The sequence below is a fragment of the Carcharodon carcharias genome, chromosome 17 (genome assembly GCF_017639515.1).
Source record: "Carcharodon carcharias isolate sCarCar2 chromosome 17, sCarCar2.pri, whole genome shotgun sequence".
Classification (NCBI taxonomy): domain Eukaryota; kingdom Metazoa; phylum Chordata; class Chondrichthyes; order Lamniformes; family Lamnidae; genus Carcharodon; species Carcharodon carcharias.
Genome location: NC_054483.1, coordinates 6,386,048 through 6,404,220, shown reverse-complemented (window position 1 = coordinate 6,404,220; position 18,173 = coordinate 6,386,048). Strand labels below are relative to the sequence as shown.

Genomic DNA, 18,173 nt, shown 5'->3' with positions numbered 1-18,173 from the left:
AGGAATCAAACCACGGGTCATTTTGGCGTGTGTGGAAAAGTGCGAATTTATTGCATAAATACCTGTACAATTGAATAATCTTCATGAGACAAGTTGTCAATGCTTTTCCCCAAATGTTCGTCCATCCTTGTGATCAACTCTATCAAAATCCGTCCTCGATAAGAGACTCCTTCACTCTGAGGGAAAGAGCAAGGAGAAAAATCAGAATGCTCTACCAGGTTTAATGTGGCAGATTTCAATCTCTCCCATTTCAATACTTCATTCTGCGCAATTTGGAAAAACAAGGGCTCCAGATAGCCTGTTAAGTTGGAGAGTTGGGCGTGCTTAACATTCCTGGATCCTTCTATGCTTAACTCATAGCTGTAAGTATCATTCATTGCACTAGGTACTGGATGGTAGTTAGTGCCAATGGAACTCTATCTCAACGAGAATTAACACCTTGGGATAAGGAAGGGAGAAAATTGGAAAAATAAACTGCAGGGGAGGTTTATTCAACCAAGGTACACTCTTCTGATTTTGTTAAAAATACAACAGGGGAACACACAAGCAGGATAACCCATCTACCATTGAACCACTGCCCATTCTGATTATCCCTTGCCATTGCTGGACTCACTCCCCTCTGTCCTCAAACTGATCTCTTTCCACATCTGCTCCTCTGAAACCACTGCACCTCTCGTCTCCTTTAATAGCTTTTACCATATCCGAGTACTCACTTGCTTCTCCTTACACTGAACAAGATCAAGGGAACACTTCTGTCTTGGCAATCCCTCTTTCCTACTTGACCCCCAGCCTCTCTCAATTAAGTTCATACTTTATGCTGTTGTATTCTCTCAAACCTCCTAATGCAGAAACTTCCTCCACTCTGCCTCTTCTCTCCACCCTCACCATGTTGAAGTGAAGGCTCATTTTTTGTGTCTATCCTCACTTTCCTTGGTCTCCACCAACTCCCACAAGCCAACAAATTTTTTTAAAACACAATCCTGATTTTTTTTTTTATCCATTCATACTTGGGATTTGGACATTGCTGGCAAGGCCAGCATTTGTTGCCCATCCCTAATTGCCTTTGAGAAGGTGGTGGTGAGCTGCTTTCTCAACTGCTGCGGTCCATGTGGTGTCGATATCCCCTCAGCGTTGTTCGGAAGGGAGTTCCACGATTTTGACCCAGCGGCAGTGAAGGTACGATGATATAGTTCCAAGTGAGGGTGCTGAGAACTTAAGATGAGAACTTAAAGGCGGTGATGTTCCCACGCATCTGATGCTCTTGTCCTTCTAGATGGTAGTGGTTGTGGGTTTGGAAGGTGCTGTCGAAGGAGCCTTGGTGAGTTGCTGCAGTGCATCTTGTAGATGGTACACACACTCCTGCTACTGTGTGTCAGTGGTGGAGGGAATGGGGAAGGTGATGGATGTGGTGTCAGTCAAGCGGGCTGCTTTGTCCTAGATGGTGTCATGCTTCTTGAGTGCTGTTGGAGCCACACTCATCCAGGCAAATGGAGCGCATTCCATCACACTCCTGACTTATACCTTGTAGATGGTGGGACAGCCTCTGGGGAGTTAGAAGACAAGTTACTCACTGCAGAACTGCCAGCCTCTGACCTATTGTTGTAGGCACAGTATTTATGGGACTTTGCTGAAAGAAAAAGATAAGTCTAAGCTTTTCATCTTGCACTCATCAGGACATTCGCAAGAATGCCAATATAAGGGGGAAAAACAACAACTTATATTGTGTGTGAAGAGAGTGCTGATTGATTGGCAAGTGACATTGTCATGGAGAATGCACCACTGATGGTGACTGACAGTTAACTGCCAAGCATTGTTTGAAATTTAAACCAGGCAGCTTGACCCTGATTGATCAAGGCATTGCCCTGAGGAATGAGTTAGTGAATAGCTGTCACTTATTTTGTTTAGCTGAATGTATGTACATGCTCTTTCTGTCTGCAAGGACCAGGGCCCTGTGTATTAATATATGTAGCTTCCAGTACACACACACGCGCCACATTGTGAGCCCGACTGATGATCTTAAATTAGTTGTCAGTGTAATTTTTAGCACATTGGATAAATGCTAAAAAAATAAATTGCAAAATATTTCGCATTTGCTAAATAATCCTCAGCGTGTTGAGAATTACACTGACAACCAATTAAAAGTCAGGCTCACAATGTGGCGCGCGCGTGTGTGTGTGTGTGTGTGTGTGTGTGTGTACCGGGAGCTACATATATTAATACACAGGGCCCTGGTCCTTGCAGACAGAAAGAACATGTACATACATTGCACCTGTTTCAGATATACAAAATGAGTGACAGCCATTCGCTGACTCATTCCTCAGGGCAATGCCTTGACCAATCAGGGTCTAGCTGCGTGGTTTAAATTTCAAACAATGCTTGGCAGTTAACTGTCAGTCACCATCAGTGGTGCATTCTCCAGGGCAATGCCCTTTCCAACCAATCAGCACTCTCTTCACATACAGTATAAATTGATGGTTTTCCCCCTTACGTTGGTATTCTTGTGAGTGTCCTGATGAGTGCAAGACATGTCTTTTTTTTTCAATCAATACTCAAGTTCTGTACCACCAAAGTTTCTGGTCAAAGTTAACCCTCAGGATGTTGATGGTGGGGGATTCTGTGACGGCAATGCTTTTGAATATTAGGTGGTGGTTAGACCCTCTCTTCTTGGTGCTGGTTATTGCCTGGCACTTGTGTGGCACAAATGCTACTTGCCACATATCAGTCGAAGACTGAACATTGCCCAGGGCTTGCTACATTCAGTTGGCACCCACAATGAAATTTTCCCCTTCAGACAAAGGAGACTGAGAAATGATCACATGAAGGGTTCAGAGTAGACAGTAAAAAACCATTCCAAACAATGGTGCAGAGGAGGGTGGGGGTGTGGTGGTTGGGGGAGTGGTGGGGGGGTATGGTCAGTGACTAGAGGTGACAGAGAACTATGAAAAAAGCCAGGGGAGATAAAGATGAGGGGTTTATGTTTAAACAGCAAGTTATGAACTGGAATTCACCACCTGACGAGGAGGTGGAAGCAAATTTGGAACTGGATAAATGCTTAAAAAAAAAATCATCTGCAGGAACCTTGGGGAAAGAGTCGAGGGAGGTGGGACTATTTTGATGGCTCTTTGAACAAGCCAGCACAGGCACAATAAGCCAAACAGACACCGTCAGTGCTGTAATCCTACTCGAGTTCCCCTCACTACCTCTCAACTTCATTTGCCTTTTCTCTTTTTAAAGTTGCCTACACAATGGACCGTGAAACCTCGCTCAATGTTGGTCAGTAAGGAAATGAAGCCAGTCACCTTTCCGAGGTTGAGCTCATCATTTTTATCTATGCCGTCCAAGCCTTCCCGGGGGCTCCCGTAGAGGTTTAAAAAGCACGGTCCAAACGTTGGCAGGAAGCCGGGTATTTCATCATCTGTTTGGTTAGAAAACAATGTGCAAAATTACCAACTAACCGACAGACGTGTGAGATGCAGGCAGGAGGTCTGGCATAAAGTGTGAGCAGGTACAATCTGAACCGGGGGGGGTGTAAGGGTCATTAACACACAGTTCTCACTAATAAATCCAATAGGGGAACTCAGGAGAAACTTCTGTGCCCAGAACGTGGTTGGAATGTGGAATCTACTAACACATTGTGAATAGCATCAATAGGGAAGTTCGACAAGTACATGAGGGAGAAAGAAATAGGAATGTTGATGCAGTTCGATGAGAGGAGAGAGATTTAACACTGGCATAGACCTGGAGGGCTGAGTGAACTGTTTCTATGCTGTAAATTCTATGTAAGTGTTCATCAATCTGTCCTGAAGTCTGTGAATGTTATACTGCTATTCATTTCTTGTTGTAATGTAGTAATCACAACTTTTATCTGTGTACAGTTTTGGTCCCCTTGCTTAAGGAGAGACATACTGGCATTGGAGACAGTTCAGAGAGGATTCATTCGGCTGATTCCTGGAATGAGGGGTTTGTTCTATGAGGAAAGGTTGAGCAGGTTGGGTCTGTAGTCACTGGGGTTTAGAAGAATGAGAGGTGATATTATTGAAACATGTAAGATTCTGAGGGAGCTTGACAGGCTACTGAGAGGATGTTTTCCCTCATGGGGGAAGCTAGGGGGCACTATTTCAAAATAAGGGGTCTCCCATTTGAGATGGAGAGGGGGAGACATTTTTTCTCGCAGAGGGACATTAGTGTCGGAATTCTCTTCCCTAGCAAGCAGTGGAGGATGGAACTTTGAATGTTTTCAAGGCTGAGTTAGGCAGATTTTTGATTGACAAGGAAGTCGGGGGTGGGTGGGGGTGGGGGGGTTGGGGGGAGCAGAAGGAAAGTAGAATAAAGGCCACGTCAGATCAGCCATGATCTTATTAACTGGCAGAGCAGGCTCAATGGGCTGAATGGCCTACTCCTGCTCCTATTCCTTATGTTCTTATGTATAGTGAGGAAGTAAAAGGCAAGTTAGATATGGTGACCACTGAACTATTGTATTAAGACTGACATTAAAGCTGTGACAGTTTAGACAATAAACCTCATTAAAAGTGATTCCACCATGTACTTTAATTAGCGAATATGTTCTGCAAAAGGAGTCATCCATGACTACATCAGCCTTTTTGGAAGATGGATTTGTCATCAGATGTTTCAAAAAGTATGAAACTATCCATAAGGTAACAAAGGACAGATGCACGATTCTTCAATTTTAATATCTTACTACTGTCCAAAGTCATAGACAAAGGATCAGCAGAAAAGCTCCCAGTGTCGCTCATCAGAAGAGAGATCCTGAACCCAGCTGAGAAAGACCATAGATGTGGGCAGTTAGGGATCGTGATTATGTTAGGTAGTTATGTATCTAATCTCAGTCAATGGGCCGTGGGTTTGAATCCTACTCTAGAGACTTGAGCGCAAAAATCTCGGTGGGCATTCACAGTCCAGTACTGCATTGTCAGAGGTAGTGTCTTTTGGATTAAACCAAGACCCCATCTGCTCTTTCAGGTGGACACAAAAGATCCCAACAGAAACCCTGGGGAATTCTCCCAGTGTCCTGGCCAATATTCACCCTTAATTAATGCCAAAAGTAGTCAAGTTGGCCATTCATCTCCCTGCTGTGGGAGCTTGCTGTGCGCAAGTTGGCTGCCCTGTTTCCTACTACAGTGACTGCTCTTCAGGAAGTAGTGCATTGGCTGTAAAGTGCTATGGGACATCCTAAGGTTGTGAAAAGCACTATAGAAATGAAAGCCTTTCTTACCTTTGTGTAATGTTCCAGACCTTATGGACTGACTTTGAGCAGGGTTACAAAGGATTAGTGAGTAAAATAAAGACTGTGGATGCTGGGAGTCAATTCAAGCTTTCACGTGCAAAAACAGGAGCTGAGCTGCATATCAGCCATGATTAAATTGAAAGGTAGAGCATTCTCAAGGAGTTGTTTGGCCTCTTCTTGAATATGGAGGCCAATATCCCTTACCTTCTGACCCTGTGGATGAGATTTTTGAGATGCTCAGGTACGTCGTTCCTAAAGGATTACTTTTGATCGCGCTCTTCCTGAAAAGAGGAACCATTTAAGATCTTAATGACTTGCAGGCAGTTCTTCTGAACTAATGTACTGAGCACTATAAGACAGGAGGAACTCTCTGACCTGTCCCACAACCTTTTGACTGACCCAGCTTTAATGGAATCTTTGAGCGGAGTTTTCATTACCTGCCAATTTTCTGAGTTTGCGCCATGGTAGCTGGAGAGGCCAAAGGGAGGTCGTGAGCAGCATGGCCATGGTTGCTAAGGCCAACTCAGAGAATGACTGCAACCTGTGCGGCATTTAAAAAATTGTTTTCGGCCCAATGCCTAAATGCGCTATGCAATGGGGGATGAAGTTGTCAATCAGTGGGTAGCACTCAGGTCTCTAAGTCAGGGAGCTGTGGGTTCAAGTCCCTCTCCGTCGACTTGAGCACAAAAACCGAGGCCGGACACTCCCAGCCTTCAGAATGAGACATTAAGCCAAGGTTCCATCTGCCTTCCCAGATGGATGTAAAAGCTCCTGGAGCTCAATTTGACGAAGAGAGTGGGGAGTTATCCCTGGTATCCTGGCCAATATTCTTCCTACAGCTAAAATCACAAACTGATGATCTGGTGATTTACTGCACTGTTGTTTGTGGGAGCTTGCTGTGTGCAAATTGGCTGCTGAGTTTCCTACGTTGCAACATTGACCACACTTCAAAAAAGTGCTTCATTGCCTGTTACAGCACTTTGGGGCCGTGCTGAGGTCCTGAAAGATGCTACAGAAATGCAAGTTCTTTCCTACTTTCTTTACAAAGGGGTGCCCAGGGGGTGAAAATTGGTCAAGGCCAAGGTTCCTGGTCACTGCCCAGTGACACCAACCACCTGAATAAACCCCCCCACCCCCTCCAACCTGCTGTGAAACTATAAGCCACGAGAACTAGCAACTTTGTAAAAGTTGGGAGAAAACTGAAACAGAAATCTCCTGAAAGTTACTGGTAAAGACCAAACCTCCCTCGACAAGAGGCGTAAAGACCACTGTGCCTACATTCCGTGCGCTGGAAAATAAAGAGAATGGCAGTGAGAAAGTGGGAGATAGCGGCAAACAGAGGGAGAAATGAGAACAAGACAATGGGAGGTAGAATGAGAGAAGTCAAGGGCATTTAGGAGTCACAGCGAACTCAGCTGAGGCAACACGTTGCAGGGGAGGTAGAAGCGGCAGCACGAGCTAAGCGGAGCAGTCTCTAACGTGACAGGAACCTGGCAGCAGTCAGGGTAACACCTGCCCCACCAGGGTGGATGAACCAAAGCAATCTCCACCTACCGTTCACGCACAGTGAAGCGAATACTCTCGCACAAGGACGGAAACTGCGGAGAGAGTAAACGCAAAAGATCATTTCGTCAATGGCCTGCCAATATCTTGTTTCCTGCAATTTTCCAAGACTGCTCGCTAACCCCCTGCATACCACCTACTGCAACAGTTTCTTTATGGGAAGTCCGAGATCATTCACCTCTCCTTGCAAGCCATCACCGCCACCAATTGATCCATTCTGGAAACGCTGATCTTCTGTACTATCTCAACGCTGAACACACCAACCTGATTTCTCACTGCAGCCCCTTGGCATTAGAATCAGGAATCATTTCTCCCGATCATCACATTCCTTTAATCATCTTTAAGGGGAGATGGTGGCATAGTGGTGATGTCCCTGGACTAGTAATCCAGGGCCCCAGGCTAATGCTCTGGAGACACAGCTTCAAATCCCATCATGGCAGCTGGGTGAATTTATATTTAATGAATAAATCTGGAATTGAAAGCTCGTCTCAGTCATTGTGACCGTGACTAAAATCGATTATTGTATATACCCATCTGTTTCATTAATGCTCTTTAGGGAAGGGAAATCTGCCATCCTTACCCGGTCTGGCCTACATGTGACTCCAGATCCACTGCAATGTGGTTGACTCTTAACTGCCCCTCTGAAATGGCCGAGCACTTGGCAATTAGGAATGGGCAACAAGTGTTGGCCTCACCAGAGATGTCTACATCCCACGAAAGAGTTAAAAAAAAAACCTCGATAGGATCATCCTTTTAATCCTCAGGGCTAGTTTATGCAGCCTATCTTTGTAATTTAACCCTTATAGTCCCGGTACCATCTGACATTCTCCTTGCCACTATTTGCAGAAGATTTCAAACTCGTTTATTTTAAGCCATGTACAGGGGCATATCACAACCAGTGAGGTAACCCTTTCATGCAATAAGAACGCCAGGGCTTAAGTACCACTGCTGTTTTGTTCAGCCACCCCTCCATTGATACAACCCTTGGCCCCTTTGACCTGTGATTCTTAGTTCAGGATGGTGTGAAACTTACCCTGCTCCGCAGGTAAATCACTTGGTTCCATTCAGGATTTATGTGGTTTTCTATTACTTTCGTTGCTATCTGCAAGAAGGACAGAGTGTTAAATTCCCACCTTACACTTGTTTTTTCTCCCCCCTGTCAAATCCCATTTAACCCCCAACTTTTGGGAGACTGTCACGGGTGATAAAAGAAATGAACCAGGCTCTGGCATCTATGGTGCAGTGAGCGTGAAACCCCAGTCTTGGTAATATGGAAAATAAAAAACAGAAAATGCTGGAAATACTCAGCAGCTCACGCAGCATCTGTGGAGAGAGAAACAGAGATCACGTTTCAGATCGACAGCCTTTCAGCAGGAGCTGTGATAGGGTTTTGAGCAAGGGCTGGGGTGGGACAAGGACAAAAGGAAGGTCTGCGATAGGGTGGAAAACAGGAGAGACTGACTGACAGCAGAATTAGTCTTCAGGGGCCAAAGGGGATGGGGGGTGAGGCAGCAAAAGAAACAAAAGAAGTGAGGAGAGCATGTGTGCTGCTGAACAAAAGGGGGGAAAAAAAGAGTAAAACCAAAACAAGCAAAGAAAAGGACAGAGTTTATGGTTGGAAGCTGTTGAACTCAATGTTGAGTCCAGAAGGCTGTGATGTGCCTAATCGAAAGCTGAGATGCTGTCCCTCAAGCTTACATTGAGCTTCACTGTGACAGTGATATCTACCCTAACTGGGAGACAGGTCCTCAATGTGCCCAAAAGGGATCACACAATGAGTTTCTACTTCAGCGGCAACAAGCCAGCACTTCCCAAACCCATGACTTCTACTACCTAGAAGGACCAGTAGGCGCATGGGAACACCATCCCAACAGGCTCCCTCCAATGTCACGCACCAGCCCGACTTGGAAATATATCTCGGTTCCTTCACTGTCGCTGGGTCAAAATCCTGGAACTCACTCTCTAACAGCACTGCAGGTGTACCTACAGCACGTGGTGGACTGCAGCAATTCAAGAAGGAGGAAAGGCTTGCATTCAAACAATGTCTTTTGTGACCATTAGACATCTCAAAATATGTTACAGCCAATGAATTGCTGTTGAAGTGTTGTCACTATTATAATGTAGGAAACACAGCAGCCAATTTGCGCACAGCGAGCTCCCACCAACAATATTGATCAGATCATCTGTTTTTTGTGATACTGATTGAGGGATCTAGATATTGCCCAGGATACCAGAGAGAACTAACTCCCTGGCTCTTCTTTAAAATAGTGCCATGGGATTTTTTATATCCACCCGAGCAGGCAGATGGGGCCTTTGGTTTATGTCTCAACTGAAAGGCAGCACTTTCAACAGTGCAGCACTCCCTCAGTACTGCCCTGGAATGACAGCCTAGGATTTTGTGCTTACATCCCGGAGTGGGACTTGAACCCAAAACCTTCTGACGCAGAGGGGACAGTGCTACCCGCTGAGCTACAGCTGACACAGGCAGCTCATCACCACCTTCTCAAGGATAACTATGGATAGGTGATTGATGTTAGCTGTGCCAGCAACGCCCACATCTCAAGACTGAATAATGGAAACTCCACTGGCTGTTTCCCCCTCCCCCCCTCACTCCAGCCTGGGGCACTCTCTCTTACCCACCCCTGCGCTGGGGCACACCCTTCACCACCAACCAGAGACCTTCATGGACTGCAGGGGACAGGAGAGGGGGATCAAACTCCAGTGTTTTTTGGGCCCTGAAACTCCAGGTACACACCCTACCAAGCTACTGCATTGGGCGACCCAGTGAGAAAGGACTATCTGCTACTCACCTTATTACCAGCAAAGCTGACTTCAAGAAACGAGTCGACGCCATCCTTTTTATCAGAATCCACCCCAAACATGTGCTTCAAGTTCGAAACAAACCCTTTGGCAACTAAGAAGATAGGAATAGAGTGAATGTTTCAGCTGACAAGTATTTCCGCCCTCATCTCTCTCCCTCTCTCCCTCCCAATTTTGTTGATGATACTCTAAATCGTCTGTGCTCCTCAGAATTTACCTCTCTTTGTTCCTCCCTATTTTCCAAGTTTCCCTATCCAGTCTATACTCCCTCCTCTGATGTCCTCACTGAGTTCAAGATGGCAACCGGTTTAAGGGGTTCAGGGATAGATCGTGACTGCATGCGATGGTGCAAAAGATTTGATAGCAAGTTTGCATCCTGCTTCATATTGTGCACCATTTTCATTTCTAACACGGCGTTCAGCGTAAAAGAAAATGGGAGACACCGGCGACGTGGGAATGAGAGGGGCAGTCGGGATCTATCCTTCTCTTTCCCAGGAATCTAAGTTCTGTGTTTGATTAAGAGAGTCTGGTAACTGATCTATGCTCACTGTGCTCGATTGGTTAAGCCTAGGTGTTGACTCAGAGCAAAGTAAACAGACACCACAAAAGTTCGAAGAAGCTCAGAGCCGAAGTGTGGTGTAGACATTTTCAGCCTTATATAAAACTCTGTAGATTAAGTTCCTGCACACTTAGAAACTAGTGTAATCTCTGCTTTGCTCTGAGGCAAATCTAAGATATAAAATACATAATGCTAACCTTCCTTCTGTCTTCCTACATTTTCTAATCTTCAGGATTTTCTGAGGTCACAGTCACTAATCCTCAATTTATCTCATCCTCCCTTTTCATCTTTGATGGCTTTCTGACCCTACGACAACCCTTCCCCCTCATTACCGTAATCCCTCAATATAAGGAACTGGCAGAATACAGCATGAAGAGAGAGGCACTCACTGCACCAGTTCCCACTGGAAATGAAACACTTGAATATTGCTGAAAAGGGAGACATGTTGTCTAAGCTTTCTGCCTTGCACTCATCAGGACAAACACAAGAATGCCAAATTTCAAACAATCATAACAATTTAATACTACCGGAGAAAAGGGCTGTTCATTGGTTGGCACATTGGCTCTGATTGGTCGAAACATTACCGGTCCCACCGGACCAGTAATCCAGAGGCCCAGACTAATGCCCTGGGGGCACTGGTTCACACCCCATCATGGCAGCTGGTGGAGCGGAAATTCAATTAATTTAAAAAAAAAACAATCTGAATTGAAAGCTGGACCATAAAACTATTAGCAAAAAAAAAAACCCACCTAGTTCACTAATGCCCCTGTAAGGAAGGAAATCTGCCATCCTGATTCAGTCCGGCCTACATGTGACTCCAGGCCCACAGCAATGTGCTCCCAAGGCCAATGAGGGATGGGCAACAAATGCTGGCCTTGCCAGCGCCACTCACATCCCATGAGAGAATTTTAAAAATGGGACTGGAAGGGGAGGGCCAATGGTTGGGACGGTGGAAGGTACTGCAGAACCACACAACTCTGTCAGGGTATAGCCAGGTTCTTCAAACTTGGCACTCATGGGAAAACAACCATGTTAACGTGTCTCTATGACGTACTGTGTGAAATGTCCTCTGCTCTGTAGATCTTCAGCTCAAAGGTGACCCATCGGGAAAGAATACCCGCTGGCTGCAACAGGTTACTTTCAACGTCATCCTCTTCATTTGTCCCTTTCTTGTCTATCTGGTGCAGCAAAGGGATTTCGATTACAAACAAAAAATTACATTTGCGCCTTTTTAAAAAAAAAGCCTGGCAGTGAAAAGTAAAGCATCTTTCTCCCTCCTCGTAATCGCTCATGCATATTCACAGCCACCCTCTTCATCTTACCACCTCCTGTTGCCTCTCTAATCTTATAGTGGCAATCAATCAGTGACTGGAGCAACTCCATTTCTCTCGCACATTCCCTATCCCCTTCCAAACTCACCTCCTACTACACCCACCCCTTGAAAAATCTCCCCCAACTGTCTCCCATTTCTTTCAGCTTACTCCATGTTCTCACTCTGAGCTCATCTTGTCCTTGAGACCAACCTCCCACCTCTAAAGTGCTTGGCCGCCCATTTTCCCTTCCACGCTAATCATTCTCTCCTCAGCAACTCGTCCATTCCCCCTTCAAAGTCATCACTGCCACAGCCTCCTCAAAAAGCCTACCCTATTCTTGCCAACTACCACCTCCCATCCAACCTCTCATTCCCCTCCAAATTGTGAATCTGTTGTTGCCCAAATGTTATCGCTCGTGCAACTAACTCCTTGTACGGGACTCTCCAGTCAGGCTCCACACAGAAGCCACAGATGACAGTGTCCATGGCAATGGTACATTAACCCTGCATGACTTCTCTGTAGCCTTTGACACGGTCGATTACGCTATCCTCTTCCAACACTGCAGCTCTGCTGAGCAACTTAGTAGGACTGGCCCATGCTTGCTTATTTGATGGCAGCCAGAACATCTCCAGCACAGGCTTTTCTTACACTCCTGTCACCGTTATCTCCAGAGGCCCTTTCCTCTTCCTCATCTACACACTGCCCTTGATGCCACTCGCAAGCACTCAACTCCACCTCTCTCGACCCCTCTGTCAGCCTCTGTGTTGTCAGACTGCTTGTCTGATGCCAATCCTGGATGTGGCACAATTCCCTCCAGCAAATCATTGGAAAGACTGAAGCCATTGTCACTGGCCTCACCACAACCTGTACCCTTCCCAACAACTCCAACTTCTCCTAGGGTCAGATGCCTCTGAGCATGAGGAGTTATCAGTGTGCTCAAATGTCTTGCCACTTGGTGAAACAACTGCCAATTTGACAACAAGCATTTTGAAGTGACAGCTTACAAGTTGAAGTCTTGATCCCAGCATCTCACAGAATGGACAGGCCACAAGTTCCACTCCTAGTCTGAGCTAAGCTTGCTGATGGAAGTGGGGTGTTACAGTTTGGTGTCATACCCAGTCTTGGGACAGGGTTAATCACCCAGTGCTGCCATTGTTAATCAACTTGCAATGGTGCCTTTTTGGAAATGCCCAGTTGGGTAGACAGTGACATAGTGGTAATGTCACTGGACTGGTAATCCAAAGGCCCAGTCTAATGCTCTGGGGACACAGGTTCAAATCCCACCACAACAGCTGGTGCAATTTAAATTCAGTTATAAAGCTGGAATATAAAGCTAGTCTCAGTAATGGTGACCATGACAACTATCATCGATTGTTGCTAAAACCCATCTGGTTCACTAATGTCCTTTAGGGAAGGAAATCTGCTGACCATACCTGCTCTGGACTACATGTGACTCCAGGCCCACAGTAATATAGTTGACTCTTAAATGGCCTAGCAAGAGTTCAAGAGCAATTAGGGGTGGGCAACAAATGCTGGCCTTGCCAGCAATGCCCACATCCCATGAAAGAAAAAAGAACAAAAAAGATGGAGGTTGGGCAGGATCAGGGGGTTAGACCCAGCTCTGTGTTCTCCCCAGTCACACAGCCCATCAATCATGCATAATGGAGACAGGGAAGGTGAGGGGAGTTAGTAAGCAGTCCTGTGCCCTAGTATGGGAGTTAATGCTCTATGGAGAGAGAGGGAGGTAACGGGGGAAGGATAGGAAAGGGAAGGATTGCTGTGTGGCTTTTCACTTGGGCCTCAATCCACATGGTCAAGGGATGCAGGCAGAGATTCAATCCCCCACTGTGCTGAGAGTCCAATGAGGTAAATTGTGCTCAGGTTGCCCTTATGATGCTGGTTGGGGTCAGGGGAGCAGTGCATCCACCTGCCCTATGGATGACCTCTTGAATTGTCACTGGCTGACATAAGCTGACAGCCATGGTTCAGCAAGTAGCACTCTCACCTCTGAGACAGAAAGTCATGGGTTCAAACCCCACGAGAGCCCATAATCTAGGCTAATGCTCCAGTGCAGTGCTGAGGGAGTGCAGCGGTGTTGGGAGTGCCATTTACTAGATAGACATTAAAACAAGGGCCTCAACTGTACCCCTTCCAACATTACAACGGCGGTGACACTTCAAAGGCCATTCATTGACTGTAAAGTGCTTTGGGAGAGCGGAGATTGGGTAAAGGAGGGATATTAAAGCAAATTCTTTATCTGAGCCCCCACAAGTCAACTCTTAAGGAACCAATCGTAGATAGACTGAAAAAAAATTTGGTTGCGCTCACCGGTGCCTCGTCACCCGCTGCCAGGACGATGATGCTGACTTTCAGGTAGCCTTTGGCCAATGCATGCATATCATCTGGCTCATACAGGAGGAGCCATTTCCGTAACACTGCGTGATCTGTGACAGAACACCGTTATAGCGTTGCATAGAATTCACAGAACAAGGATTAGGCCATTCAATCCAATTACTCTATGCTAGATCTTATGCACACAAGCCTCCTCCCAATCTACTTCAATTAACCCCAATTAGCCTATCCTTCTGTCCCCTTCTCCCTCATGTTTATTTATCTTCCTTGGAAATGCATCTATGCTATTCTCCTCAAACACTCCCTTGTGTAGCAAGTTCCACATTTTAACAAATCTTTGTTTATTATTGAAAAGAGACATGCTGTACAAGTTTTTCGTCTTGCACTGAATGGGACAGACACAAGAATGCCAAATTTCAAAGGGAACAACAATTTAAACTACATAAGGAAAGGGTGTTGATTGGTTGGTAAATCGACTCAGATTGGTCGAGGTGTTGCCATGGCAAATGCACCAGGGAACTATTGTCCCCCTTTTGTCTAATTCAAAAACAAAGATACAATGCCTGGACATGTTCCTTTTGTCTGCAAAAGACAGGTCCCTGTATGTGAATATGTGTAGCTTCTAACAAGAGTAAGTAAGCCACATTGTGAGCTCAACTAATAATCTTAAATTAAAATTCTTGTTTAAGAAGATTCACCTGAATTCCTTATTGGTGACAATTTTATTTTTTATGGTCCCTAACTTTTGGAACCCCCCCACCCCCCCCGCCCCACACCCAGCCATCTTCGCTACATCTACCCAATCAAATCCTTTATAGTCTTAAAGACCTCTATCAAATAACTCCTCAGATCTGTAACTACCTTGGGTACATACCCTTACCTAAAAACAAATGCTCTCTCAGTTTTAAAATTTCCAATTGACTACCTTAAAAGGATTAAAAGAATTTTGGAAGCGAGTTCCACATTTCCACTACCCTTTGTGTGAGGAAGGCTTCTCGACATCACCCCTGAGTGGCCTGGTCCTACTTTAAGGTTATGCCTCCTTGTTCTCGACCCTGTCAACCGCAAGAAATAGTTTCTCTCCATCTTAATGTCCTTAACCATCTTATACACCAACATAAGAACATAAGAACTTGCAAGCTGCTCCGCTATTCAATAAGATCATGGCTGATCTGATTGTGGGCACTTTCCCACCTGTCCCATGGCTCCCTTGCAAATCAAAAATCTGTCTAACTCAGTCTTGAATATGTTCAATGACCCAGCCTTCACAAACCTCTGAGGTAGAGAATCCAGAATGAAGAAATTCCTCCTGTCTTAAATCTCTTATTTTGAAACTCTGCCCCTAGTTCTAGATTCCCCCCTGAGGGGAAAGATCCTTTTAGCATCTACCCTGTTAAGTCCCCAAAGAATCTTACATGTTTCAGTGAGATCTCCTCTCATTCTTCTAAACTCCAATGAGAATAAGCCTAACCTTTCCTCAAATTGATCACCCTTATATCTTCTATACTCAAAGAAATACAAGCCTAGTCAATGCAACCTGTCCTTATAATTTAAACCATTAGCCCCGAGTCAGTCCCTCTCTGACAGCCCACAAAGTATATATTATATTGTGTTATTGTATATATTATATATATTATGTTACGTAATATATTATGTTGCACGGAATGGCGGTAACATCACTTACCTGGAAGATCATAGACAGAGCCAATGTCCAGCTGTAACAGAAGATATTGCAAAGTTCATAAAAATGTTTGCTAAATCAGGGTGTAAAGGTTTGCAAAGTTCCTATGAGGTTGCACTAAATGGGGCATTGCAATGTAAAAATTCATGACATTGTTCAGTTAGTTCCCCATGGCCTGGCCAACATTCCTCCTTCAAAACACCAACAAATTGCATACTGGACCTTTAATCAGGTTTATTTACATTAAAAAATCTTTGCCATCTATGAGCTAGTTGCTGTGTGAATTAAACAAAGAGAAAAAAACAAAAAACTAAGAGAGAAAACAATTTCTTTCTAGTGTTTTGAAGTGACAAGGGGCTATATATGAATGTACATATCATTTATGTGTCAGCCATGACGTAGTGGTCACACACTCTCGCCTCCAGGTTCAGAAACAAGAGTGCAAAATCAAGGCCCCCATGCAGTGAATGTAACCTTAGTCAGCTCAAAGGGCTGGGGCATTACACTTTAGAGAAATGTAGGCTATGACATGAATGTAGTTAATCAGGAAGTGGTTCTCTCCCTCGAGATTGTTGGATTTCTGGTTGTTTTGATGATTTGGAACAGGGATCACCTAATAAAGAGGTGGTGGGGGTAAGTTACATTACATTCAAGGAATCCAAGTTGCTATGGCAACAAGCACTTTTAGATGCCTGTTGTAGTCTGGAGCTATGGTAGCGATAGTAGAGACTCCAATTTCCTTCCATCACATGGCTGACCAGGGATCTCCCCTGCTCTTATGCCAGCCATTGGAGAGTGTGTTCAAAAGATTTGCAAGTTGATACTCAATCTGTCTGGCCATGTTATGAACCCACCTTCCTTGGCCATCAAGTTGTGGAGTGGGACTTGAATCCGGAGCTTCTGGCTCAGAGGCAGTGACGCTACCCACTGAGCCACAAGACCGGAGTGTCTCTTCCAATCTGAAATTATTGGTATTTCCACGAGATTTGTTCTGCACGCACCCAGTACACTACTGAAATCCTTCTATGCATTCCCCATCCTTTGCAGTCATCGCCTGGGATCCTCATGTGCAAGTGAGCAGCAGTTTAAACATGAACTGCTCTCAATCCTGCAATTTTTTCTGATGTAATCCAAAACAGTCACACCAGAGCTCAGCTCTGCTCTTCTTTAAACTGAGGAAAGAGAACAAGCAGCCTCTTCAGATCTCCCACGGAATCGAGGATGACTCGGGTCCAACGGGTTCTGAGTTGGCTGCTAAGTCCAATGTGTGATCTGCAGATTCTGCCACATATGGCGCAGGTGGTGCTTGAAGGGTTGGGTAGATCAACACCTCGACTTCACCTCTGCACATTCCTGGTGAAGTCTCTCAATGTGTTCACTGCCTTCCCAAATGAGCCTTCTCCATTTTGGTCGGTCACAAGCCAGAGTCTCCCATGAGTCGGTGAGGGTGTTTGACCTCTTCAGGGATGCTTTGAGGACATCCCTAAAGTGTTTCTGCTGTCTTCCTGTTGGACCGGGTTCTGAGTAGAGCAGTTGCTTCAGGATTCTGATGTCAGGCGTACGAGTGACGTGTCCCACCCAGTGGAGCCGGTTTTGAGTGATTAGTGCCTTGATACTGGGCAAGTTGGCTTGGGACAGGATGCTGCTGTTGGACCGCCTCTTTTGCCACAGAATTTGTACCTCTCCATTGCCTTGAGGTGCCTGCTTTAGGTTGTCCAAATCTCCAAAGCATACAGGAGCACAGCGATCATTGCTGCCATTACCTTAGTCTCAGGTTTGAGATCCTGGTCCTCAAATACTATTTTTCTCAGTTAGTCGAAGGCTGAGCTAGCACATTGGAGGCAATGATGAATTTCTCTGGCATAGGCCAACTGGGTGAATTGAGTCACTGTTATACAGGTTTAACTGGCCTAGAAAACAAGTCGTACAAAATGCCTGGAGATAAAAATGAGGAAGTCGAAATAGAAAATCGAGAAAACTGAGAGAAAAGCTCAACATCACCTGTAAAGAGACAAGCAATCTGGCTGCAATTCTGGTGGACAGTGTACACTTAGATCGATATTACAACAGCGAGTACGCTTCCGAATACTTCATCAGTTGCAAAAACCTTGAAGGTTTGGAAAGGGGTTACAGAAATGCATGTTCTTCCTTATTCTACTGCCTCTCGAATTGCAGACATTGCTGGACAGTTCCATCATTTTCAGTTTTTATTGCATATGAAAGACAACAGCCATTTTCGCTCTTTTGAGGAAAGGTCAGTGACCCGAAATGTTAACTCAGTTTCTCTCTCCACACATGCTGCCTGACCTGCTGAGGGTTTCCAGCATTTTCATTTCTATTTCCGACTTGCAGCATCTCTAACGTTTTGCTGTTTTCACTGTCTGACACAGCACCTTCCAACACAGTGCCACAAGGGTTAACAGCAAGGTGTGCAGGCCATTCTGTCCATCATATCTGTGCCTGCTCTCTGAAAGAATTGCCCATTTAGTCTCATTCTTCTGCCCTTTCCCCATGTTCCTTTAAATCTTACAAGACTCCTTTTGTATGGTGACCCAGGGCAGCATTGTAAACAAATTTACTGTGCATATTAACATTCCCACTGGACAGTCTAAACGTTAAGGCATTTTTGTTAACAATTTA

The 18,173-nt window shown here is 45.2% G+C and overlaps 1 protein-coding gene across 1 annotated transcript in view; it reads right to left on the bottom strand.

Moving 5' to 3' along the window:
* The window catches only part of LOC121290057 (myoferlin-like), a 119,648-nt gene that overhangs the window by 77,629 nt on the left and 23,846 nt on the right, over positions 1-18,173 (bottom strand). Inside the window, exons 10-18 of the mRNA XM_041210213.1 lie at positions 15,537-15,567; positions 13,829-13,944; positions 11,242-11,365; positions 9,619-9,722; positions 7,842-7,910; positions 6,800-6,843; positions 5,450-5,526; positions 3,300-3,430; positions 63-176 (exon numbers count right to left, since the gene is read on the bottom strand). Of these exons, the coding sequence (XP_041066147.1) occupies positions 63-176; positions 3,300-3,430; positions 5,450-5,526; positions 6,800-6,843; positions 7,842-7,910; positions 9,619-9,722; positions 11,242-11,365; positions 13,829-13,944; positions 15,537-15,567 (810 nt within the window). The remainder of the gene's footprint in view (positions 1-62; positions 177-3,299; positions 3,431-5,449; positions 5,527-6,799; positions 6,844-7,841; positions 7,911-9,618; positions 9,723-11,241; positions 11,366-13,828; positions 13,945-15,536; positions 15,568-18,173) is intronic.